This window comes from Alosa pseudoharengus, unplaced genomic scaffold, assembly GCF_046254945.1.
Source record: "Alosa pseudoharengus isolate Yale_2024_CS ecotype anadromous, Long Island Sound unplaced genomic scaffold, YU_APseudo_1.1 YU_APseudo_1.1_scf_4, whole genome shotgun sequence".
In the NCBI taxonomy this organism is placed as follows: Eukaryota; Metazoa; Chordata; class Actinopteri; order Clupeiformes; family Clupeidae; genus Alosa; species Alosa pseudoharengus.
The window spans coordinates 7,581,078-7,606,705 of NW_027468774.1; the positions used below are offsets into that span (position 1 = coordinate 7,581,078).

Sequence of the window (25,628 nt, forward strand, 5' to 3'; positions counted from 1 at the left end):
GGCGATAAAGAGGACGGCACCTTACTGGGCCTGGAGAGTTATGAAGGTGAGTGTACTCATCAATCTCTCCAACCATTCATCTGTCCATCCATCCATCCATCTATATCCATCCATCCATCCATCCATCTACATAGATAGGTATTCGCCTTATTCACCCGGCAGCCAGAATGAGGCTACAGGGTACACTTGCTATTACACCAAAGTCCAGCAGATGGTGGTGGTAATGCACTCCGTTTGCAAACTGCTAAAAAAAACTCACTGAAGAAGAAGAACAGGCCAGTGAACCCTTCTTTTTTGGTGAGCTGTTTTTTGGCAGTTTGCAAATGGAGTGCATTACCAGCACCATCTGCTGGACTGAGGTGCAATATAATGGCAAGTGTACCCTTTAGCCTCGTTCTGGCCGCCGGGTGAATAAGGCGAATTCAACAATCAGTATATTAGTGGAGCGGTTAAGTTCAAATAATGAGAAGTATTGTGCATTTTATGACTAAAGCATAAAATTTTGTTCAGTGTCTCTACACACCTTGAAGTTTATTTTCAGACGTGGAGCCACTTCAGATCTGACCTCTGTGGCTAGATATTTGTCTATCTGTTTACTTATCTGTTCACCCACACCGCCTGCATGACTCCTCTCTAAATCCATCCCTGTCTCCACAGACTCTCTGGAGGGCTGCGGTTCTGACCAATCAGCACAGCTGCTGGGGTCAGGGGTCACGACAGAGGAGAGGCTTCCGGACGAGGAAGAGGATGGAGTGAAGGACAAAGAAGTGACGAAGGGAAGAGAAGCAGACTGACACAAAAACAAACAAACAAACAAACAAACAAACAATCAAAAGGAAAGAAAGACAACCTCACAGAGATAACAGGGAGGGACTGGGGGACTGCAGTCACATGATGACCTTACATGACTATTGCGCAATCACAGTTAGAGAGCGCAGGACTATGTTACTCTACAGGAACCTGTGAGTATAGGATTACACACGTTTGGCTGTGGGATGTGAACATGTGTGTGTGTCTAGCAGGAGGAGGGATGTAAGAGTGCAAATATATAAAGACGTCGGGGATTGTTGAGTTTTGATTCATTTTTATGTATGTTTTTGCAGCTATTTGGAAATGTAAAATATGTAGAGATTTATAAAGCATTTCAATTGGAAATCTGAGAGACGGAAAGAAGGACACAATGACAAAGAGGGAGAGAGAGAGAGAGGGAGATAGAGAGGGAGGGAGAGAGTGAAAGAAAGCAAGGACAAAATTGCAAGGACTCTCTTATGTCTACAAGGGCACAGTATGAGCAGGTGATGACAGCTGAATCCATTATTAAAAACAGAACATCATCAAAAACCAATCACAGGTGGTTCTTGGCCAGCCAGCCAGCAAGGCTCCAATCTCGACCAGTCAGTCGTCAGTCAGTCATATCTAACACACAGGCTGATCGGCTAAATATGTACAAAATTCATACAGTACTATATCATAGTTACCAGTGTATAATACGTAAAGAAAAATGCATATTTTTCTGGAATGTATAACTTCCTGAGCTGTAAGATGCTTAATTTTTTATGGACTGAATGTATGAATGTATGGAGTCTCCCTGTTATTATATGATGACCAACAACTGCTTTCTTGTGTCCTGTGTGTGTGTGTGTGTGTGTGTGTGTGTGTGTGTGTGTTTGTGTGTGTGTGTGTGTTTATGTGAACATACCAGGCTTGTGCAAAATTCAGAATTTGGAATTTAATTAAGTTCATGGAAATTAGAAGACATTTCACACAGCTGCACAACAGAAATAATGTGTTGAACCTCACATACAGTACTCATATCAGTGTTGGGAAGGTTACAAGTAGTTCAAACTAATATTATTTATAGAATATGTAATGCAGTTATATCTGACATATACTGTAAAGCTTCATTGTTAAACACTACAGTTAAATTATGACTTTGAATTTCAATTCTACTTCTTTTACTGTAATTCAAATTTCAATTTTAATTCTAGAATCTTTTTGTGACCTCAATTCCAATTCAATTTAGGAGTCATTCTCAATTCAATTCAATTCAGTCAATTCAGAATTTTGCACAACTCTGGAACATACATGGTCAGATTCTCGTGTACTTCTGAATGACCACATGTGCACAGTGTCATAGTACCTGTGAATGTTTAATGATAAACATATCTTATTCCTCACTTCCATTACCATTAAAAATGTTACTAATCAAGTCACTGGACATGTCCTTTATCTAATAAATTCATTACATTAATTATTTATTTACTCTGGGTGTTTGTTAGGTTCAAATAACTGAACGCAAAGCAATAGCCGGAACAGACGGTCCTACTGTAATTTGAATGATGACTGCACTTTGCCTGCATTTGGGGCCCTAAATAGTTTTTTTTTCTGGGTGCAACGGCTCTGATGAAGATGCTGTGCATGGAAAAAAAGGGTAACACTTTACTTGACAGTATCGACATACTGTAAGAGTGACATGACACTGTCATGAACACACGAAACCTAACCCTAACCTCTAACCTCTAACCTCTAACCCTAACCCTAACCCCAACCCTAACCATAACTCTAAACCTAACCCTAATCCTAAACCTAACCCTTACTTGTTATAACAAAAACCGAATGTCACTTAATGACAGAAGCGCTGTCATAAACGTTTATCACTTGTTTATGACACGTTCATGACAGTGTCATGTCACTCTTATGTCGACACTGTCAAGTAAAGCGTAACCAAAAAAAGTTATTTGTGTGCTCAGGTTCTTTCTTCCTGAAGTGGCCCATTGTGCTCTGCTGATCTCACTATCTTGTTCCAAGACGAGTCCTGGGTGTCATTCATTAAACACTAAACACTAAACATTTACAGAATGTTTTTTAGTGAAGAGGTGAAGTAGCACAGTGCTAAACATGCCCCCCCCCCCCCCCCCCCCGATTTGTATGTTATCACATTCTGTTTTTTATTTGCATTTTTCACAACGTCCCCTTTTTCTGATTTGGGGTTGTATAAAAATATTACATTATGTAAAACAAAACAAGCAAAAGTGACAAAGCACATAACACACAACGCACACTACATCACCTACACAATGGGGGATGGGAGTGTGGTCTGTGGTTAGAGGATACCGGGCGAGCAGAAGTTGGGTTGGGTTACTGCTTCCTTTCTCCTGTGTGTTTTTGTGCAATAGTTGCTCAATACGTAGGTGTAGTCTCCTCTAGAGCAAAGGTCAGTGGTGTTCAGGCCTGGGTATACTTCTCTGAATATGACCGTGCCAAACGGTCATCCAAACGGTCATACGGTTGTGTACATCAGTATCTCCAAAGTATACTTTTTTTTTGGTTTGCATGTTCCATTGAATACTCCTGACACTATTAACTATAATGACCACATGAAAACCACTGTGGAAGCCACTGTGATGCCTGACAATAGGCGAGAGGATGCTCTGATGTACAGTATGTACGTATAAGTATAGTATAAGAATATATACTCTTTTGATCCCGTGAGGAAAATTTGGTCTCTGCATTTATCCCAATCCGTGAATTAGTGAAACACACTCAGCACACAGTGAACACACCGTGAGGTGAAGCACACACTAATCCCGACGCAGTGAGCTGCCTGTAACAACAGCGGCGCTCGGGGAGCAGTGAAGGGTTAGGTGCCCTGCTCAAGGGCACTTCAGCCGTTCCTACTGGTTGGGGTTCGAACCGGCAACCCTCCGGTTACAAGTCCAAAACGCTAACCAGTAGGTCACGGCTGCCCCATGTTTACTTCTTGAAGAGGAGCACATGGCCCTGGTCACGTGATACGAGCACAACCAATCAGAGAACTGAACATGGTTATCTGTTTCAGATGGTTCAATGGTTTAATCGTCCACACTAACATGCAACAGCTACGGCTTAAAACGAACACGGGTCACCAGTGGATCCAAATCGGTCTGTTTTGGGAGCTTGGACATGATGGGCTAATGTGGACAGGGGGGCCAAATCGTGACAAAAGTCTTTCGGATTCAGATGAAAACACATAGCCTTCATATCCATCTCAAAGTATGTTAAGATGGTGTGTTTATTTATTTATTTATTTATTTTTGGGGGGAGGGGTTGACTTTATTTGGACAGGACAGTGGAGAGTGAGACAGGAAGCAAGTGGGAGAGAGCGATGGGGTGGGATCGGGAAATGACCGCAGATCAGATTGGAACCTGGGTCCCTGTGGGCACTCAGACCCGTATATGGTGCGAGCACTGTAGCCTGCTGCGCCACAGCGCCCCCAAAATGGTGTGTTTAGCCACTAGAATATGAAAACAGAAAACCCAAATCCCTGTTAAAAGTCCAACCTGATGATCTGAAGGGTGCAGCATTGGGTGGATTCCTGTTTGCTCAGGGATGTAGTGGAGGCTAAACGCAAGCAAACAACACAGTTTATCCACCTCATTCATAAATTTCATAAACAACTTTAACATTCAAAAACCACACTATATTATCCACACTATATTATCCACATTCACACTATGTACACACTATATTATCCACATTCACACTGTGTACACACTATATTATCCACATTCACACTATGTACACACTATATTATCCACACTATATTATCCACATTCACACTATGTACACACTATATTATCCACATTCACACTATGTACACACTATATTATCCACATTCACACTATGTACACACTATATTATCCACACTATATTATCCACATTCACACTATGTACACACTATATTATCCACATTCACACTATGTACACACTATATTATCCACACTATATTATCCACATTCACACTATGTACACACTATATTATCCACATTCACACTATGTACACACTATATTATCCACATTCACACTATGTACACACTTGGAACCATTTAAAATGACTGATATTGTTATAAAAATTGGACAATAACCTCCACCATCATCAAACATGTTCTGAAAAATCCGATATTGCACGGTGCAGACAGTTCACCTCACAGAATTCATACTGTAGTTTACCCACCTCTTATTTTACCACTACATCCCTGTGTGCGCTGTAGGTGCCGTGCACACACCACCCGTTACCCCTTACAGAAATGGGTTCCAACGTCCCTGCTTCTCACAGGATACACATTTGCATGTTTGGTGGTAATGGCTTTAGATTCTGTATGTCCTTGTGCAAAACAGACAGGTTGTTGCCTCATGTTTGAATGACGAAGAATGAGTCGCATTATCTACTTGTGCAGATGTTTGCTTACGTTTATAGTTAGGTAACAACTACCACATATTTACAAGGAATAACTCTGTTGGTTCCCTTTTTATGGTAAATCTCTTTTAGTTGTTTTGGTTGGCTGCCCCACAGCAGTACTAACTGATGCAATTGACATTGGTCTATGGCATACTGTAGACTCTATGCAATTGCAGTCCCAAAGCTAATGTATGTGGACAGTGTGTGTGTGTGTGTGCAGGGTGCGATTTGTAGGGGGGGATGGTGAGGATTTCCTCCCCTCTGGTTTTCCTATCCCTACCTCTGTTAAATTATTTTTATCCCCGGTGGGGACAACATTTATCCCCCTCTGCCCCTCATATTGATTAATGCTACTTCATATAAGTAAAGCGCTGCAACGTGAGAACAGTCTAGTAGGCTAGCCTACATAATAATCTGACATCAGAAACGCACCGTCACCGTCAGCACTCATGCTGCTGACACAGTGGCTGCGTGATAACTTAATTTGGCCTTGATCGTGCAGGACATTTCAGAATGTCGAGTGTGTAATCCATCATAAATGGCTAGTTTCAATGGAAAAGTTAGCTGGACAAATGAAAGAAAACGAGAAGGATTCAGTGAAGCATAATAATGTTTTAGACCCTTCAAAATTAGAAAACTGATGCAACTGGGATGGAGGACAACTGCACGTAGAGTAGAACGTAGCCTATTGTCCGAAGGAACTTACATTAAATGAGGAGATATTTGCCGAACGAGAAAGCACTCGTTTGATAAATCAGCCAGTAGGCTAGGCCTAGTAGACAAATAACTTTTAGAAATAATATGTAGGCCTACTGCAAAAACGAATGTTGGTGGGTATTTAAACTATCTAGCGGGTGTTTTAACAGCTGCAAGAAATAGAAGCTTCATGGTCTTTATGTTCTGGTTCGTAAATTATTTTCATAAAACTTCAAGTTGCCCTATAACTTTACTCTCCAAACTCTTCACTGCACTGTAGGCAATTAACTGACAGTATGTAGGCTACAATAAACACATTTATTTTTTCAACTTTTGCAATATTACGCACTTGGCTACTGAACGCAAATCAGCAGGAGAGAGAATGCAGGTAGCCTATACGCAGCGTGTAGCGCAATGTGTAGGCTATTTGGTTACCAACTAACACTGTTAGCCAATTCACTAACGTAAGACTTCAGTGCCATCATATACAACGTTTTTTACACAACAAATACAGAAAGGATGGAGGCAGCAAAAGTAGAGGAGTCATTTCAGATGGGGCAAGAACAAGGTGAATTTGTATGCTTGTCAAAACGTAGTCCTACCCTGCATTAGAGGAGTTGATCATCATACCAAGCACACTCGCTGTTTAAAGTCATACACCACGGTAAACTAAAACTAAAATGTTACAAAGGTGGCAAAAATAATATAGGGTATTATTAGCCATTACATTATTAGGCTATGAATCGTTCGTTCGTTTTTTTTGGGGGGGGGGGGGGTTACAAACTTATTCAAAATCATCCCCCCCTCTGGTTTTTACACAAATCGCACCCTGTGTGTGTGTGTGTGTATGAGTGTGTGTGGACTATGTGTGTGTGTGTGTGTGTGGACTGTGTGTGTTTGTGTGTGTGGACTGTGTGTGTGTGTGTGTGTGTGTGTGTGTGTGTGTGTGTGTGTACTGGGTGTGTACTGTGTGTGTATGTGTGGACTGTGCATGTGGATGTGCGGGTGTGTGTATGGACTTTGAGTGAGTGGACTGTGTGTGTGTGTGTGTGGGTGTGTGTGTGTGTGTATGTGTGTGCGTGCGTGTGTATGTGTGTGTGAGTGTGTGGACTGTGTGTGTGTGTGTGTGTGTACTGTGTACTGTGTGTGTGTGAGTGTGTGGACTGTGTGTGTGTATGTACTGTGTACTGTGTGTGTGTGTGTGTGTGTGTGTACTGTGTGTGTGTGTGTTCATGATGACATATGCATCTTTTCTTTCTGTACTTCTCACTTCCATCTCCTTGTCATTCTGTTTGTTCTGGTCACTTCTCGCACCATGGGCTACTTGGCTGGGGGACAGGGGAGAGCGCTGCTCTGCCTGCTCTGGGGTAAGTCTCTGCTACCATAGGGGTCGACCCAGCAATGTTAAACCTCACTGTAAAGACGTGTAACGTCATGATGTACATGTATAGACCCTTTCAAGAGAGTTCCATTATCAGCATCATAGTTGGCCCCACAAGGCTTCCATTTTAACATTCCATATGTTATCTTAATGCAGAGGAAGTAGATTGGGAACCAAATAGAACGTTCAAGCATTGTTTTTGTTTTTATTGTTGAAAGGGTCTATAGCATCAAATGGACTGTGCTTGTTTATAACACCATTTACCTACAACTAGCATATCAATTAGTAGGTGGCTGAAGTTGAGAATAATTTTGCGACATGCAGCAATTTTAATTTCTGACATTGCAGCAACACAACCATTACATCAAACGCTTTTTAGAGGGATATACTGTATTATAATATTAATATAATACTTTCAATGGAAATACTTTTCCATCTTTGTGTCATTACAATTATAATCGTTCCATTAACTTTATATTATTTACGTTTCACTTAACATTACTCACGTATTACTCACAGTTTTCTTTATACTACTCACATATTACTTTATATTATTTACATTTTATTTTTTATACACATTTTATTTTTACATACTTTTTATCACTTATACGTTTTAATAATATTTACTCAAATATTACTAACATTTAAATTACTTCCGTTTTTTACTCATGTTTTACTTTATATAACTCACATATTACTATATACCGTAAATTCAGTCATCTCTCTTAGCCTTCTGTGGTAAATGAAAAATAAGGTGGTACCGTACAGATAATAGATCTGACGGCCCCAGACCATTGTGAGAACCCTTGACTCTCTGTGCTTACAGTTTTTTACAATTGTTTACACACGTTTTCAAAACTCTGTGTCTATTTTTCAAAACTCCACACACAAAACCCACAACTGCTCACACAAAATGCAAAATGCCCCAAATCTCCAGCAAAATGACACACAACATTCAAAATGTCAAAAACACATGTTTAAAGCAAACATTCGCCTCACATTACAAACACTTTTGTCATAATATGACATTTTGGATACATCATGTACACACTGTTGCTCAAAACCTAAAGCTCTTCTGCCTTAGGCTTTCTATATGTATTTCCATACAAGAGTGAAAGTTACGGTATCAACAAAGAGAAGTTGAAATACACAGTAAAAATGCAAGCAATATTGAAACCAAAAATAGTGATTTTTCCCAAATAATTTGCTGTTGTGAATACAGTATTTTACAGCAAACAAGAAAAAAGGCAAAGAGTGTGTGTGTGTGTGTGTGTGTGTGTGTGTGTGGGAGGTGGGGGGGTCGTGTACAGTATGTATTCATAGGCCTATAGACCCTTTCAACTGCAGAAACAAACAATTCTACAGTAAGTGTTCCTAAGGCATTTCTGGAGGCACAGAAGAATGTATTGAGCTAATGGTACTGTAACATGGGGACAAACAAAAATAGAGTAAAAAGACAAAAAAAAATTGTAGAACATTACTGTAAGCTAAAGTCCGATTACTGTATTTTCTCTATTTTTAAAGTATCTGCATTGGTTCTGAATATTTCAACCGGAAATCCTCTAGGAGCAGATTGAAAGGGTCTATACCTATATAGAGAGTATATCTATTCATAGAGCTATACTAAGGCAATTATTGGATGGTGTTCAGTAAAGTAAAGAGTGTTTGCACATGTGAAGAGAAAGAGTGAAGCACTGGTGATTTAGTGTGGCATTTTGATGGGTTATGTTTGAAGAACGAAATCAAGTTACTTCCTGTTAGATTTTTGTGTGTTAGGTAGAAAATTGTGTGTGGTGTTTTGCAAAATGTGTTTTAGTCAATTGAAAACTGAGTCAAACACTGAGAATTAGTGTATGGTTTTGCAGATTTGGTGTCGGGTTATGATGTTTAGAGGACATGTTTAGAAAATTGTGTGACAAGCAAAGATTTAGTGTGTAAGCAGTTGAAAAAAACTGTAAGACACACAGCTGCTGGGGAACGATCAGACAGGATGCGCTTTGCCGCTTATAAAACGCCAGGTGCACTATGTTTTCATAAAAACGCAGGCGCTCTTCTTCTTGAAGTTGAGCGCTTAGGGCACCTCTGCAAAAATGCAAGGCACTCTGGGTGCATAAGCAGCACACAAAACACTTACTGCCAATACGAAAGATAAAAAAGACAAAAAAAGGCGTACCTGCAAAAGCTGCAATCTGTCTGATCGCTCCCTTCACTGCCCTTCAGCACATCCTTTGTATGACCCTAAAGTACAAGGTCCTGATTCAAATCCAGCTACTGTATGACCTTAAAGTAGAAGACCTGCATCGTGCCTGCTTCAAATCCAGCTACCGTATGACCCTAGGCCTGCATCGGGCCTGCTTCAAATCCAGCTACCGTATGACCCTAGGCCTGCATCGTGCCTGCTTCAAATCCAGCTACCGTATGAGACTGGCTTAATGTTTTATCTGGCTGGGTACAGGTAGCGTGGCCAGGTGTGGCTGGGTACAGGTAGCGTGGCCAGGTGTGGCTGGGTACAGGTAGCGTGGCCAGGTGTGGCTGGGTACAGGTAGCGTGGCCAGGTGTCTCGACTTACCACTGTGCCTTGCTGGGCACAGGCGGCGTCCTCTGTGTTTGTCCCGCATGTTAAAACAAACTATACTGTGACTTGCGTGTCCGTTTAGTTTTTCAGGTGGTGACATCCTTCAACGTGGAGCCAGAGGTCTGGAGACACATAAACTTGACATCAGCTGCGTGGTTCGGATACAGGGTGATACAGCTGGACAGCACCAGGTGAGATGGAACTGCATGGTTCAGATATAGAGAACATTGCTGTGTTTTCTACTGTATGTGACCAAGTCATTAGGGTGATGCTATACAGGGCAACATTGCTGTGTTCTCTACGTGACCAAGTCATTAGGGTGATGCTATACAGGGCAACATTGCTGTGTTCTCTACGTGACCAAGTCATTAGGGTGATGCTATACAGGGCAACATTGTTGTGTTCTCTTCGTGACCAAGTCATTAGGGTGATGCTATATGGGCAACATTGCTGTGTTGCCCCACAGTGTATCTGTGGAGTCAATGTCGCCTTGCATATGAAATGCACCATGACATCCCATTAAATCCTGACCTATCACATCGCTGCCTTGCATATGAAATGCACCATGACATCACCATTAAATCCTGACCTATCACATCGCTGCCTTACATATGAAATGCACCATGACATCACCATTAAATCCTGACCTATCACATCGCTACCTTGTCTCTAGCCTGCTGGTGAGTGCTCCATTGGCACACTTTAGCGTGGATGGCAGAGGCCAGGTTTACCAATGTCAGGTATCTACGGGCTCGTGCACAACTCTGCAGATACATGGTGACTATCATTCACTTCCTCTTAGGCTAAAAATAAGTGGATTGTGCTACCTCTATCTGTCAATATGTTTGCAGACAATACATAAAAAGAAAGATAGAAATGTACGTAGAACATTAAGATTTTTTTTCTTTTTATCTTATTAAGTAATTCTGATACATGCCACCCTGTTCATATACATCACTCAAAGAAGCAGAAAACAGAAGAAAACAGTTAGTTCTTCTTGTGTAATTTCCAGTTTCATGACTGTGCATACTTATGTGTTGAAACAGTTCCTCGCTCTGCAGTCAACCTGTCCTTGGGCCTCACGATGACCACAGGAGAAAATAGCTCAACAGCGGTGGTGAGAGCTAATCAATACAATGCTAATTCTCACAGGGAGAGAGGATATGGGTCTGACTTGACATATGGAACCTCCTTCTTTTCTCCATCACCTGTCTCTGTCTGTCAGGTTTGTGGCCCTACTGTCCCTAAAGAGTGTGATGGTCTCACTCTGTATGGAGGAATGTGTTTCAGCATCAGTCAGAGCCTGTCAATTAGTGACCCTGTACCCCCAACTCTCAGAGGTATAAGATCATCGCTAATCAATCAATCAATCAATCAATCAATCAATCAATCAATCAACCTCTCTCTTTCTCACTCTCTCTATCTCTCTCTCTATCTCTTCCATCCAAAAACAGATTGCCAACGTGGCATTGATATAGTCTTTCTCCTAGATGGTTCAGCAAGCTTGTCTGATTATGATTTTAATACAATGAAGCAATTTGTCATCAATCTGATCAAGAAATTCATTGCCAAAGACACACAGGTGAGTGAGGGAGACCGATCTACAATTGCTTCATCTTCTTCTCTATTCTCTGTACCTTGAGCGGGTATTTTCTATTTTCTGCACCTTAATTATTTCTACCAGGGCAAAATTATTGTCTGTCATAAGACCCACATTTTCTGGCAGCGCACATGATAATAAACATTATTTTTACTGTCATGTTTCCCTTTGGTTGCTGCCCATGTCTGGATTATTCTTGAGTTTATCTGTCCTTGTTTTTGCAGTTTGCCATTGCACAGTATTCCAGTGGCTATGAAGTTCATTTAAACTTTAAACAATTCAACAAACACAAGGAAGCAAAAGACTGGGAGAGAGCAGTTTTGGACATTGAACAAGAAATGACGCTCACATATACTGCCAAAGCCATTAACACCACTGTGTGAGTCGTACAGTATGCTGTTTTTAACATTAATGATGGATGATGAGGGATTTAAGGTTCCATTAAACTCAGTATTTCTAAAGCATCAAAAACACTGTCACCAAGGGTTATAAACTATTCATAATGCCTCATAATGATCGCTATAAGACTGCTGCATAGCTCATAAAGCATTCTGATTCAGTAACTTACAGCTTAAAGTATCATGATGCATTATAAAACTTCTTTTACGTCATAATAATGGGAATAGTGAGCAAAATGACATTAGATGACATTAGAGAGGCAAAAGAAGCTTCAAAACATTTTGATACTTAATACCAATAACATCATAACGCAGTAGGCTCATGTCAACCATTGTGAGACTTTATGAATGCCTTAGAACCTTTTAAAGATGGGCTTATAATGCCTAGATTCATAGAAATTGTTCCTAGTATTTGTTTACATGACATCAGATATAAAATGGCAGTAAATTACAGAGTAAGACACGCACACACACATACACACACACCAGTTTTTCTTTTTTTAAATTAATCGTGGATCTATACATGCCAATGACGTTTATTGGAATTGAATTGAATTGAAATGGAGATAGATACAGAGCGAATATTTCTTCGTCTTCAGCTGGCTTCTCTCTGCACAGCTTTGAGGTGTTCTCCCAGAGGGCGGGGGCCAGACCTCACACCAGCAAGGTTCTCCTGGTCATCACTGACGGCAAGTCAAATGATGCAAATCACCTGAAGTCTGCAGTCAAGAACGCAGCCAAGAAAAATATCATTCGATATGCAATTGGGGTAGGACCTTTCATACATTTAAAATACTATTACAAATTATGCCATTTGGCATTCGTAAACATCATGAAGTATAGTATTGGATTGTAAGTGCCATATTGTTGTCTTTCCATTATAGCAATACTAATAACAAACCAGGAGAAACCACATTTGCGATGTAATCTGAAATAAAGTTTCATTAATCATAATTAAGTCACCAATAAAATACAATATTGGGTACAAAGTCATCATGCTTCACATCCCAAACATAATAAAGTCCTTAGAAAAATAACTGGGCAACTTTACTCTGACAGGCTACCATCTTGATACACCTTATTTACCTGGCGGCCAGAGTGAGACTACAGGGTACACTTGCCATTACAACTCAGTCCAGCAGATGGTGGAGGTAATGCACTCCGTTTGCAAACTGCCAATAAAACTGACTGAAGAAGAAGAAGAACAGGGCAGCGAATCCTTCTTTTTTTCGGTGAGCTTTTACTTTTGGCAGTTTGCAAAGGGAGTGCATTACCTCCATCTGCTGCACTGAGGTGTAATGGCAAATGCCCCGTAGCCTCGTTCTGGCCGCCAGTTGAACAAGGCGAATAGAGGAAGAGGCTGGCACAGAGACGTGTACAGTGTTAGGTCAATTAACTTAAAGGTGCAGGTAGAGGCTATAGCATTCAGACAGGACTCCTACACACTTAATGCATGCTAAATACTGTAGGGGCACCACATTGTACTTAATTCACAGCCAGCCTTTATGTGTTGTATTGTTGCTGTCACAGCCTGCTTTTACCTGTTGAGTTGTTGTGTACTGTTTACTGTGTCGTGTTCTGATGACGTTCACTGGCGCAACTTGTGTGGTACTTTAAATTGACATGCGAGCTAATTTTACAGTCATTAAAGTTTTCCCCGAGTTCGGGCTTTTAAACCTATTCGCTGTGTCTGTGTCTCCCCCATAGCGTCGACTCCTTTACAAAACATTGTTATATATTATTTCATTATAGGAAGTCTGTTGTAAGATTTCATATTTCTCACTTTTTATGGTGATTAGGCCATTCTGACATACTGACTACATCCTGATATTTCTGTTCTCTCTTTACTGGGATTTAATAAACATTACAGACTTCAACCATATGTATTCTTTCTGGAGTTACAATGAACAATGAACTTATATTAATGTAGGAATTGAACAGTGATTGTGTGGCTTTTTAGGGAACAACCAGTGATACCCTTGGTACCATCAAATGGTAGCCTATAGCGATGTGGTCAGGATACACACCGGTATACTGCCTTACAGGATTTATAGTTTACCCACCTCTTGTCACAATGTCATTGAATATATCAGGGAAATAATATGCAAGTTAGCTAGCATGCAGGCTATCACTTGCGTCAAATGTGTTAGCTGTTGGCTATAGTCTCCTTAATTTGCTTTTATAAACCCTACTTTACTTAATCCCTCATTTCTAGTTACATGTGGTTATTTTCGGTGAAAATGTAGGCCAATACTACCTAGCACAGTATCCAACAATACTTACACTCTAAAAAATGCTGGGTTAAAAACAACCCAAACTGGGTTGTTTTCAACCCAGCCGCTGAGTAAAATGTGGTCCAACACAGCATTGGGTTATCTTAACCAAGCGAATTGGGTTACTAAATTTAACCCAACAACTGGGTTGAAATTTAACCAATATGTTGGGTTATGTTGACACAACTGTTTATTTAAAGTTACAAAATGTTTGGGTTATGTAACCAAATCCCCAAAAACTACTGGTTGATTTTTTAAATACTCTGCTTGTACAAACTTTTAATAAGTCAAAGTTTGTATTTACTTACTTTAAAGTCACACCTTCTGTTAACAGCTTTAGGCCTGATATAAACAGTCTTTATTAAATGGCCCTCAAAAGCCATGCAATGAAATAAAACAGTTCGACACAATTATTTATTTGATAGTTTTCTTTATTTTTGAATAGCTAGCCTAGTATAAAATGCATGTGATACTTCCATGAAGGCAGGCAGATTCCAAAGTCCGTTTTGGGGGTCAGCCCTGTCAAAGAAAAAAAGAGTGCATTTTAATCACTGTTAGCCTACAGAACTTTATGTCAAGACTTGCATGAACCATTACCAGTGAATGATATTGACAGACATAAAAATCCACCAGGAGACAAATTATTAGTGCAACACACTCGGAAACCATGACCACCTATATTTTTTAAAATATAATACCGATAATAGCCTACAAAACGTGCGTTTATGTCAGATGAGCTTGATAACGCTAACATTACCATTAACATTAGGCTGACAAACATAAGTTAAGCAGTGCTAACGTTAGCTAGCTAATGTTAACACATTATTCAGTTAGTGAATCCAAGTTAATGTTACCACCAAGAACCACCCAGTAAGTTACATGGCTATAATATGAGGCTACCCTGAATGATTTAATAAGATGTTGTTTGGCATGATTATTATCGTAAGTTACGTGTTGTGAAGAGACTACTTCGACTGTGTTAGCTAGTTGACAAACGTTAGCCAGAAGCATATTTAATTAGCATAAAGTTTCCAAGTGTGCTAACGTTACCTACCAGCTGCTGGTATGCTAATTGTAGTTCGTTGTAAAAGTTCGTTTTGTTTCTGTTCAGCAGTTCCTACCCAGTGAATACAGAACTATGTAACGAGTCTGTATTTGTGTAGATTTAACATTAACAGTAGCTAATATTAGCTGGAATGACACCTGCTAACCTGCTTGAAGCTGAACGAAATGGCAGGCAGAATATTCCTTGATATCCTTGATCCTTTTAAAATCCGTCTGGATAAAAATAAATAAATAAATAAAAGCAGATACATACCTTCCGAAATCACCTGATTTCCATTGCATGTTGACAGCTGCTGGACTTGACGGTTGAAAGAATATGCCTGCCTGCCTGCCTGACGATTTTTTTTCTCTCAACCTTCAAATAACTATGCAGCTGTGTTGAAGTCACCCTGGTGCTGGGTAGTGTACTCCACGTCAGGTGGGGGACAGGAGGGAGCACAGCCCTAAACTATCAACCCAGCAGTGATAAACTATCAACCCAGCAAGCTGGGTTACAGAAATGACCCAATATGAGTAAAAACAACCAAACAAAATGACCCAACAGCCTCAACCCAGCGTTTGGGTTGAAAAAATAACCCAGCATTTTTTAGAGTGTAGTGAGGCTTGCAGAATCACCAATATTATTGCAAATGCCATTTCCACCTTGGTGTCAACCATCTTGGAATTTTACAGGTTGGGAAAGTTTCTGACGATGAACTTAAGATCATTGCATCCAAACCAGTGGAAAAGCACATGTTCAAGGTTTACAACTTTGAAGCTCTGGATAGACTGAAGGAGACTCTGGAGAGTAACATCATATCCATAGAGGGTACGTTATCCATAAAGTCAGCAAGGGCTGGGGAGAGGGTAGCCTACGTTATCCACAAAGACAGCCAGAGCTAGGGAATGAAAAACTAGCGGTCTGGGAACATACTGTCACCTACCCATATACACAACAAAAATATATTTGAAATATGCTGTATTTTCACAATGTTTTTTTGAAATATATTTAAATATTCAAAAATGTATTTTTGAATATGCCCAAAAATATATGCCTTTTTATATGCATTTTTTTCCTGTATGGGAAAGTTCCCTTAACATACGTGTGGCACCCCCTAGTGGTCTGGTGCTGAGAGCAAATGTCCAGCTTTTCCTTTCCTTCCACCGACCCCAACCATAGCTGTATTGGTAGTGGGGCCATGGATTTGATAACCAAGCTGTTCAGGCACACTGAGAGAAATATGTATGTCTGATCTGTTTCTAAGTGTCTCTGGAGGAAAGTGTCTCTTCAACGAACATATGTAAATAAGTTAATTTATCAGAGGATCTGGCCTATGGCTGTATTTTTGATCATACGTTATTCGGTTGGTTCTTTTAGGAGGTGGTGGTTCTACAAAATTTGAGCTGGCACAAGAGGGCTTCAGTGCTGCACCACTTCATACTCCTGAGGTAAAAAGGAGAGCTTAATCTTCTCTCATCGTCAAACTCCTGTAATAAAAAAGCGAGCTTAATCGACTCTCATCTTCAAACCCCTGCAGTAAAAAAAATAAGTTAAACCAGACTGGCCCTTGTAATGTATGTATACAAATTGCACTGTGGTTATTCATTAAATTAGTATCTATTTCACTTATATACTTATCCTTATCCGTTAAAAAAGAAATCAACCAAATAATATGAAAATATTATAAATTATAATTCCATTTGGCATTTCTCATTTTTAGGGAGGCATTGTAATGGGTTCTGTTGGAGCATACCAATGGAGAGGGGGCTATCAGAAGTACACACCCAGCGGAGAAGACGCATCTTTTCATGAAGCCAACCTTCTGGAACCACACGGGGATGACAGTTACCTGGGTGAGGACGCATCTTTACAGTAATACAACCCCAAATCAGAAAAAGTTGGGACGTTGTGTAAAATGCAAATAAAAACAGAATGTGATACAAGTCTTGTAAACCCATAAACGAGTTACTAGGAGTGCTGCTTGGGTGTTGAGATGTGTATTCCTCTGGTGCTCTTCAGCTTGGAGATCCAAAATGTTTTCCAAATAAACAGTAATTCTGAGGCACTCACAAGGAATATACATTAAAAAGCCTTTATTTTAAAGGAACCGTATGTAAGAAATGTATTTCAATTAATCATAAAATGGCCCTGATATGTTATGTTATGGTATGTTATGATATATGTATACATCATTCTGAATTAATTGTGCCTTGCCAGATGTGCAAGATGCCCATGCTGTAGGCACTAATGTACCTCCACACCGTCATAGATGTTGGGTTTCCACCAAAACAAATTGGAAAGGTTGGATGCTTGGCTAGGCCTTCTACTCTTTAGCCCAGATGAGTCCATGATTTCCAAAAAGAATACAATTTTGGCCGGTTGCATGGTAAAGTTTACTCTGAGTTAAGTATCAAACTGTGCTCATAGACAATGATTATCAAAGGTATTCCTGAGCCCATACAATGATTTTCAGAAAGAGGTCTGGTTTTAATGTAGTGCCAGTTGAGGTCCAAAAGACCACAGCCACCCAATATTGTTTTTCAGCTCTATCCCTAGTTTGCAAAGATTTCTCTGGATTCTCTAAATATTCTAATGATATTATGTACTGTAGAAGATGATGAACTCCACAAACACTTTTCACAGTTTCATGTTAAGAAACTTTAAAAATGCAAAACACAATTTCATGTTAAGAAGCTTTAAAATTACATTGTTTAATCGTTTGTCCACACAGGTTTACACAGAGTGATGAATACCTATATCTTTACTATTAAGAGACTCTGCCTCTCTGGGATCCTCTTTTTCATACCCAATTGTGTTGCCAGTAACCTTAATTAGTTGTGAAACATTCCTCCTTTTGTTTTCTTTATCATTGCACAAGTTTTACAACATTTTGTTTCCCCGTCCCAACCTTTTTGGAAACGTGTTGCTGGTATCAAATTCAAAATTAACATATATTTTCCATGAAATAGTCACATTTTCGTCATTTTCAACATTTGATATGTTGTCTGTGTCCTTTTGGTAACTAAATATGAGTTTACAATATTTGCAGATTATACATTCTGTTTTTATTCATATTTTACACAACGTCCCAACTTTTTCTTATTTGGGGTTGTACAAATACACTAATCATTTGATTCAGGATTATAATCAGATTAGCAAACTATATGATCAATCTGCCACATCAGGCTACAGAAAAGGTGAAACACAGCAAACGTGTGCAACTTATTTAGTTTAAATGGTGGTTTTACTTAACCTCTGTCTTTGAATTTGTGGATTGTGTTGTATGTTCTGTGTTGTCCCATTGCCCTCGAGGTCTACGACTGGATTACGACTGGACTATGTATAAATTGCAGTGCAAACAGCCTTCTACAGGACATTCTGGTCAGATTCGGTGGATAATATAGATTCATTTATGTAGATATGGGTAACAAACAATGCCACTCTCATCTCACTATTCTTTTTTATGTTTTGAGGGTATTGCAACTTACATACAGTAAATGTCTTAGTCATGTTCAAGGTGGTCTCTATTTCAGAGGGTATAACGCTCATGTCATACCCATGTTCTAGGCTATTCGTTGGCCCTGGCCACCATGGATGGTCAGAGCTATGCCATTCTCGGCGCTCCGAGGTACAAGCATAAAGGGCTGGTGGTGGTCTTCCACCCCTCTGGGCTTCAGACGAATCTGGAGCAGGAAGGTCAACAGGTAACATGTGTATCATTGCTATGAGATATTTGAGTAATTTAGTTGAGTTTTATAGCTGCATTCTCTCTCTCTCTCTCTCACTCTCTCTCTCTCTCACACACACACACACATACTCATTTCTCTCTATCTCTTTCTCTCAGTCTCAGATTGGGGCGTACTTTGGAGCAGAGGTGTGTGTGGTGGATTTGGACGGAGACTCCAACACTGATCTGATTCTGGCATCTGCCCCCATGCACACAGAGGGAGGAAGAGAGGGGAAAGTGTTGGTGTATTATTTTACAGAGGAGGTAATATATATATATATATATATATATATGGTAATATAACAATATAATAATATATAATATAACAAAATAATTACTGGTACACAATATCATACTATTAAAACAACAGCATATACTGTGTGTTTTCTTTCATTTATATATAGTGACAATGTGGTTCCCTAAAAATGCATACAATATATAAAAATATTCCACAATGGTAATTCAAGGACAAGTATATTACAGGTAATGTTATGTACTTATGAATGGTTTTGAATACTTGAATAGTTTGCTTGATGTTTATGTGTTGTGTTGTGTTGTGTTGTGTTGTGTTGTGTTGTGGTTTCTCCCAGGGCTCTACAGAAGTGTCTGCCACTGGGGTGTCCCTGCTGGGGCTGGAGGGTCAGAGGGGGAGGTTCGGCTCGTCTCTGGCCAGCCTGGCTGACCTGAACGGGGACGGGATCAGGGACGTGGCCGTGGGAGCTCCTCTGGAGGATAACGGACAGGGCAGTGTGTACATTTTCAATGGGAAGATAGGAGGAATCAACCCTACCTACTCACAGGTGAGAGAGAGAGAGGAAAGAGAGAGAGAGAGAGAAAGAGTACTGAATTCCATTATTTCTCCCAGCCTAGAAAATGGGATTTTATAATTCCATAACTTTTCCTGGTTTTCCATGACCGTCGGGACTCTGTAGGTAGCACAGCTGACTGATGTGTCACTATCAGCATTTCTGTTTAACTCTCTTTTTCCTTTGTTTACTTTGACAGAGGATTGCTGGTTCGTCGGTGCAGTCCGGACTGCGGTTCTTTGGGCTGACCGTGGCCCAGTCTGCTTTGGACCAGAGTGGAGACGGACTGCCTGACATCGCAGTCGGGTCCAAAGGAGCGGTTCTGCTGCTCAGGTTCTCATATTATTAAAACTCAAAACACATGCATGCATACACACACACACACACACACAAACACACATACACACACACACACACACACGCACTACTGAGAGGGTACTGTATATAAAAGTAGTTAAAAAAAAATCCCACCTTAAAAAAATATTACAATGAACATTAGGGGGCGTCATATATTTTCACTATATCCTTCTCTCTCTCTCTCTCTCTCTCTCTCTCTCCTATCTCTCTCTCTCTCTCTCTGTCCCTCTGATGCATATCGTCTCCAGGTCCACACCTCTTGTTTCTGTGGAAACTGAGGTGTTCTACAGTCCTTCTAAAATTCCCACCAGTGTGTTGAACTGTTCTGCGGCGCTCCGTATCAACGCCACCGTGTGCTTCCTCATGTCAGAGGTCACTTCCGGCTCCACAGGTCAACACTGCCAGACATGACATGACTCTTTTTCCTCTCAGAGCAGACAGATTCGTTCTCTGGAAATGACCCATAGCGAGACCCAAGCTTCCCATTTTTCAAGTGCGCCCAAAAAAAAAAAAAAACAGGTGTCTGTGCACTGTCCTGGATGAGTTTGTAGTTTGGTTTTGTTAGTTTGTTCCGAACTGGGTCACAGTGATTATGTAAAACTATATGGTGTTTAATAATTACTATACAAAGGGTGTGTTGTTTATTGTTTTCTGGCTGAGTATGAAGTGAATGGCTCCATATTGTTTGTTTTGACCCTGTAATGTAGATTTAAAGGCTAAACTGGACTACATGTTTACGCTGGATCACGTACGACAGTCATTCCGGGCTTCCTTTGCACCAAACCAGCGTGTTACAAATGGCTCCATCACAGCAGCACTGCAGAAAAGCTGCTTTTTTCACAGCTTCACAATACATGTAAGCTCAGTGCCCCATTTCTGGTTTGGACCAATGTCTACATTTTCTAGTGGTTGACACTCCCTTATCAGACATCAACTTCAACTTCCCTATATCATTATTCAATTTAGCACAAACACAGAGAACTCTTGGCTGATTCTCACTCTCTCTCTCTATCATTTCATATAAGGGCTGCCCAGAGGATGCCTTGAATCCCATTGCCAACAGGGTGACCTTTACCTTTGATGGACTTCCTATCACTGGAAAGGGCAACCTGCGGCCAAGACTGTCCAGTGACGCACGTCTTCTTTCAGACCACATGGTGAGTGGGTTTTCAGTGGTGAGATGATCATCAGCCATCTTTCTTTTTTTAGTATATTTCTGGGGCTTTCTACCTCTATTAATAGAGGTCAGTGAAGAGTGACAGGAAGCACGTGGGAGAGAGAGGCAGGGTGGGATCGAGAAATGAACTGGGCCACAGAGCTCCCACCAACCAGCTTTCTGTAGTGAAATGGCTCCACCAACCAGCTTTCTGTAGTGAAATGGCTCCACCAACCAGCTTTCTGTAGTGAAATGGCTCTACACTGGTGATAGCCAGAGAGCACACTGGAGATCCACACTGGTGTAGCCAGAGAGCACTCTTAGTGGTGACAGTACAGTATATATATATCTACAGGATGAATGAATGACTCTTGACCCTCACACCCCGCCTTGTAATGTGGTCTATAGCCTCTACTCTGTGTACTGAGTGATCTGTCTAATATGGGGTGTGTGCCATTTAATGGTAGAGAGGTGTTAGAGGTTTATAAGTCTATAAACAGCCACAAGTAAGTCATGTGTCTTACAGATCTTAGATCTTATGCAAAGAAAAGTTTCATCAGCTACTGTGGCTTCACTGTGTTGGTGGTCAAGGGAGTGATGTCCAGGGCTTGTGTGGACGTTGTGCATTATGGATCATTTTGTTCACATTCAAGGTTTTTTTCCCCCCCGCAGTTAGACTTCGAGATCGACTGCGGACCAGACAAGATCTGTGAGGACAACCTGCGAGTGGATTTCAACTTCACAGGGTCAGTCTGGAGAGCATGTGTCAGATGCGTGCCAGGTCCAGCTTTGACGTGTCACATCAGGGCTGAGTGCATTCAGTTCTCTAGCTGTATGAACAGGCGGTAACAATCTAAGTATAAGTATATATATTCTTTTGATCCCGTGAGGGAAATTTACATTTTGCATCTCTGCATTTATCCCAATCCGTGAATTAGTGTAACACACTCAGCACACAGTGAACACACAGTGAGGTAAAGCACACACTAATCCCGACGCAGTGAACTGCCTGCTACAGCGGCGCTCGGGTAGCAGTGAGGGGCTAGATGCCTTGCTCAAGGGCACTTCAGCCGTTCCTGCTGGTCGGGTTTCAAACCAGCAACCCTCCGGTTACAAATCCGAAGCGCTAACCAGTAGGCCACGACTGCCCCTATTGAAATCTTTAGAAAGTAGTGACAGTGGTTACTGTAGGAGTTAAATTTGCTTGACAATGCTACCACCTTAAATATAAAAGCTATTTTGACAATGCTACCACCTTAAATATAAAAGCTATTTTGACAATGCTACCACCTTAAATATAAAAGCTATTTTGACAATGCTACCACCTTAAATATAAAAGCTATTTTGACAATGCTACCACCTTAAATATAAACGCTATTTTGACAATGCTACCACCTTAAATATAAAAGCTATTTTGACAATGCTACCACCTTAAATATAAAAGCTATTTTGACAATGCTACCACCTTAAATATAAACGCTATTTTGAGCTTTGTGCTGAAGTGGGATATGACTGTGGCTAAACGCTCAGTGCACTCCTAGCTGCTTTGACTGTGCCGGTTCAGAGGTGGACATGAGATATGCTTATAGTCTGTGTGACTGCGTTTGTTAGGGCCACACACATCGATGTTGGTGTTGCACAGGACCTGTTTGTGACGGTGATGGTGGAGAATAGAGGAGAGAACTCCTACAACTCCTGTGTGTCTTTATCCTACCCGCATGGCCTCTCCTACAGGGCCTTCACCAAGAGCCAGGTGCGTGCGTGTGTGTGTGTGTGTGTGTGTGTGTGTGTCAGTAGCAGTATGTGTCTCTCTGTGTGTCTGAGAATAGTGATGATAGGAAAAACCAACAACCCACAACTTTGCATGTGTGTGTATATGTGTGTGTGTACGTGTGTCTGTACGTGTGTGTATGTGTGTGTGTGTGTGTATATAGTGTGTGTGTGTATGTGTGTGTGTAAACTCAGTAGTTTCACATCAGCATCTTTTGATCATTTGCTTATGTGTGAACTCGTCTCATGCGTTTTTCCTGTCGAGGCAGGGAAGGGTGGCCTGCAGGTCGCAGGGCAGTGGACACGGAGTCTCCAATGGGGAAACGGTCTGCAGCATCAACAATCCCATCTTCAGAGCCGACGACACGGTCAGTCAGACCGCAGAGAGACAGGGCTTACTGGATTAATCCAAACGCTTAATTAAATGGGTTAAGTGCAGTACAGTATGTTTATGGTAACACTTTACGGTAAGGGTACATGAATTATCATGATTCATGTATGAATTAATTTATTATTTATGCATTACTTCATCCCTTTATATCTTATGAATCATCAGGAATTGACGTTAGTTCAAAGTCTCTCTCTTCATGACCTCATACATGAACAACACATCAACTAAAGCATTAGGTACAGTGGGTACATCATCATTATTTCTTAAGCATGATCATCATGATTACATAAATGTAAGGTTAATTACTCATGAATTCATCATGTCTGTGGCCCCTCAACTAAAGTGAGAACAATGACATGTGTTTAGAGAACTGCACAAGGTGTATTCAAATCCGAATCTGAGTAGTGGAGACCGCATTTTTGGCAGAAAAAGAAATCATTATGATCATTCTAAATAAATCATAATGATGTGTTGTTCATGTATAAGGTCACGAACGCATGCAAATCCCTGATGATTCATGAGATATTAAGGAATGAAGTAATACATAATATGAATTAATTCATGCATAAATTCATGATAATTCATACCCTTACTGTAAAGTGTTACCGTTTAGTTTAATATCTTCAAAATAACCTACAGATAGCAGAGGAATGTGAAACAATAACAGTTTTGACGTACTGTCCAAAACGCCTGTAAACTGAAGAGTGTTTTAGATGGCTGATAGAAATCGATTTTGAAAAAAGCCAGCCACTAGTGCTGAAGACTCAAATGTGTCAATACTGGTACTGGTTACATTGGTAAATTTAGTACTTCCTGGCCCAAGTTCTAGGGCCGAGTCATACTTGTGTTTTCTTCTATTTCAGGTTGTCTTTGTGGTTCAGTATGGGGTTCATGACGAGAGCCGTTCTGACCAGAATGTGTCTTTCACAGCAAATGTGACAAGGTGACCTTTTGCTCTGTGAAATGGGTGTCATGTTCATCGATGTTGTTGGATGACTAGGTGTAACAAAATGCACAGGCCTTAGTTACACGCGGTCTTCCTCTTTCAGTGGAAACGATCTGCACGCCTTGGACAGTGGAAGCTTCGTAACGAGGCAGATCCAGGTCAGACACCGCATTTATGTGGTTGTCAGGAGGTGGGTAAAACTCAGCATTGGGAAACGCAGCTGGTGAGTGGGTGAGCCTCAGCACACGCCTTCTCGTCTCAGGCATGACTGCTATCTGACCTAGCGTGCAAACCAGGCCCAAACAGCAGCCATGCCTGAGACAGACCAGGGACACATCAGGACTTCATCTACTGCACAATCTTCTGTGGCTAACTGTGAATAAGTAAGAGACAACGTATCGCTCACTGCGCAGGGATTAGTGTGTGCTTCACTGTGTGCTGAGTGTGTTTCACTAATTCATGGATTGGGATAAATGCAGAGACCAAATTTCCCTCACGGGATCAAAAGTATATATATATATACTTACTTATGTGGCCACGCCCTCATTAGTGCAGCAGCTGGAGTGGAACTAGTATTTCATATTGATCTCTGAGTGGCCCTAAGGTGGAGAGAAGGTTAATATGTAACCAAACTTAAACATTCGTGTTGAGGCTCTCTCTCCACTCCATTACATATGTGGACGTGAAGAGACCGTGTGGACCAGCCAGGTAGATAGAGGGACTATTACTCTTTTGCATACCCACAGGGCAGCTAGCACTGTCTGATGGGCCTGCTGCTGTCATGCATCCTGGTTCCACTGCTCTGGGCTTGCCACACCCATGAGACATGATGGTCTTAGTGGGGCAGAGGCAATTGCTTGTGGTTGTTTCTCACAGCTTTGCCAGCCTGCTTGTTTATCTGCTTGTGGATTGATGTAAAAGAATCATTAGTTTTCAGTGTTATTATAAAGAAATATGAAATCAATGAAGGTTAGCATGGCCCATTTAATTGTGAATAAGTGAACTTTCAGTGGCACTATGGGCTGGATGTTCTTTGTTTTATTTTTCATGCCTGGCTGGACAAGACATCACAACACAACCAGTTATGTTAACTTTACGGCAGACAAGAGCAACGTGGAGAAACCAGTGACACAGCTTTTGCAGGTACCTTGCCTTGTGCCCTTCAAAATGTCTCTACTATAGGTCACAGAAAGTGGTATACTGTGATACTGTAAGCTACACTGAGTTTGTATCATAAGGTTGGTGCCAGATATAGATATTATATCAAGTATTCATAATAGCTCATAAT

At 40.8% G+C, this 25,628-nt stretch overlaps 3 protein-coding genes across 3 annotated transcripts in view; 2 read left to right on the forward strand and 1 right to left on the reverse strand.

Moving 5' to 3' along the window:
• The window catches only part of LOC143102272 (protein phosphatase 1 regulatory subunit 1B-like), a 21,172-nt gene extending 20,378 nt beyond the window's left edge, over positions 1-794 (forward strand). The window contains exons 4-5 of the mRNA XM_076265770.1: positions 1-46; positions 658-794. The exon at positions 1-46 is cut by the window's left edge and continues 56 nt beyond it. Coding sequence (XP_076121885.1) covers positions 1-46; positions 658-794 — 183 coding nt within the window. The remainder of the gene's footprint in view (positions 47-657) is intronic.
• Positions 1-25,628, reverse strand: part of grnb (granulin b) — a 269,480-nt gene that overhangs the window by 9,687 nt on the left and 234,165 nt on the right. The gene's annotated exons all lie outside the window — the stretch shown is intronic.
• Positions 7,231-25,628, forward strand: part of LOC143102275 (integrin alpha-M-like) — a 28,687-nt gene continuing 10,289 nt past the window's right edge. Inside the window, exons 1-24 of the mRNA XM_076265773.1 lie at positions 7,231-7,282; positions 9,954-10,062; positions 10,545-10,648; positions 10,918-10,988; positions 11,097-11,211; positions 11,326-11,453; positions 11,696-11,850; positions 12,488-12,638; positions 15,880-16,015; positions 16,565-16,635; positions 16,908-17,040; positions 18,755-18,891; positions 19,032-19,178; positions 19,505-19,714; positions 19,920-20,053; positions 20,326-20,468; positions 20,785-20,933; positions 21,103-21,234; positions 21,906-21,979; positions 22,845-22,986; positions 23,273-23,371; positions 24,258-24,337; positions 24,444-24,530; positions 25,405-25,483. Of these exons, the coding sequence (XP_076121888.1) occupies positions 7,231-7,282; positions 9,954-10,062; positions 10,545-10,648; positions 10,918-10,988; positions 11,097-11,211; positions 11,326-11,453; positions 11,696-11,850; positions 12,488-12,638; positions 15,880-16,015; positions 16,565-16,635; positions 16,908-17,040; positions 18,755-18,891; positions 19,032-19,178; positions 19,505-19,714; positions 19,920-20,053; positions 20,326-20,468; positions 20,785-20,933; positions 21,103-21,234; positions 21,906-21,979; positions 22,845-22,986; positions 23,273-23,371; positions 24,258-24,337; positions 24,444-24,530; positions 25,405-25,483 (2,838 nt within the window). The remainder of the gene's footprint in view (positions 7,283-9,953; positions 10,063-10,544; positions 10,649-10,917; positions 10,989-11,096; positions 11,212-11,325; positions 11,454-11,695; positions 11,851-12,487; positions 12,639-15,879; positions 16,016-16,564; positions 16,636-16,907; positions 17,041-18,754; positions 18,892-19,031; positions 19,179-19,504; positions 19,715-19,919; positions 20,054-20,325; positions 20,469-20,784; positions 20,934-21,102; positions 21,235-21,905; positions 21,980-22,844; positions 22,987-23,272; positions 23,372-24,257; positions 24,338-24,443; positions 24,531-25,404; positions 25,484-25,628) is intronic.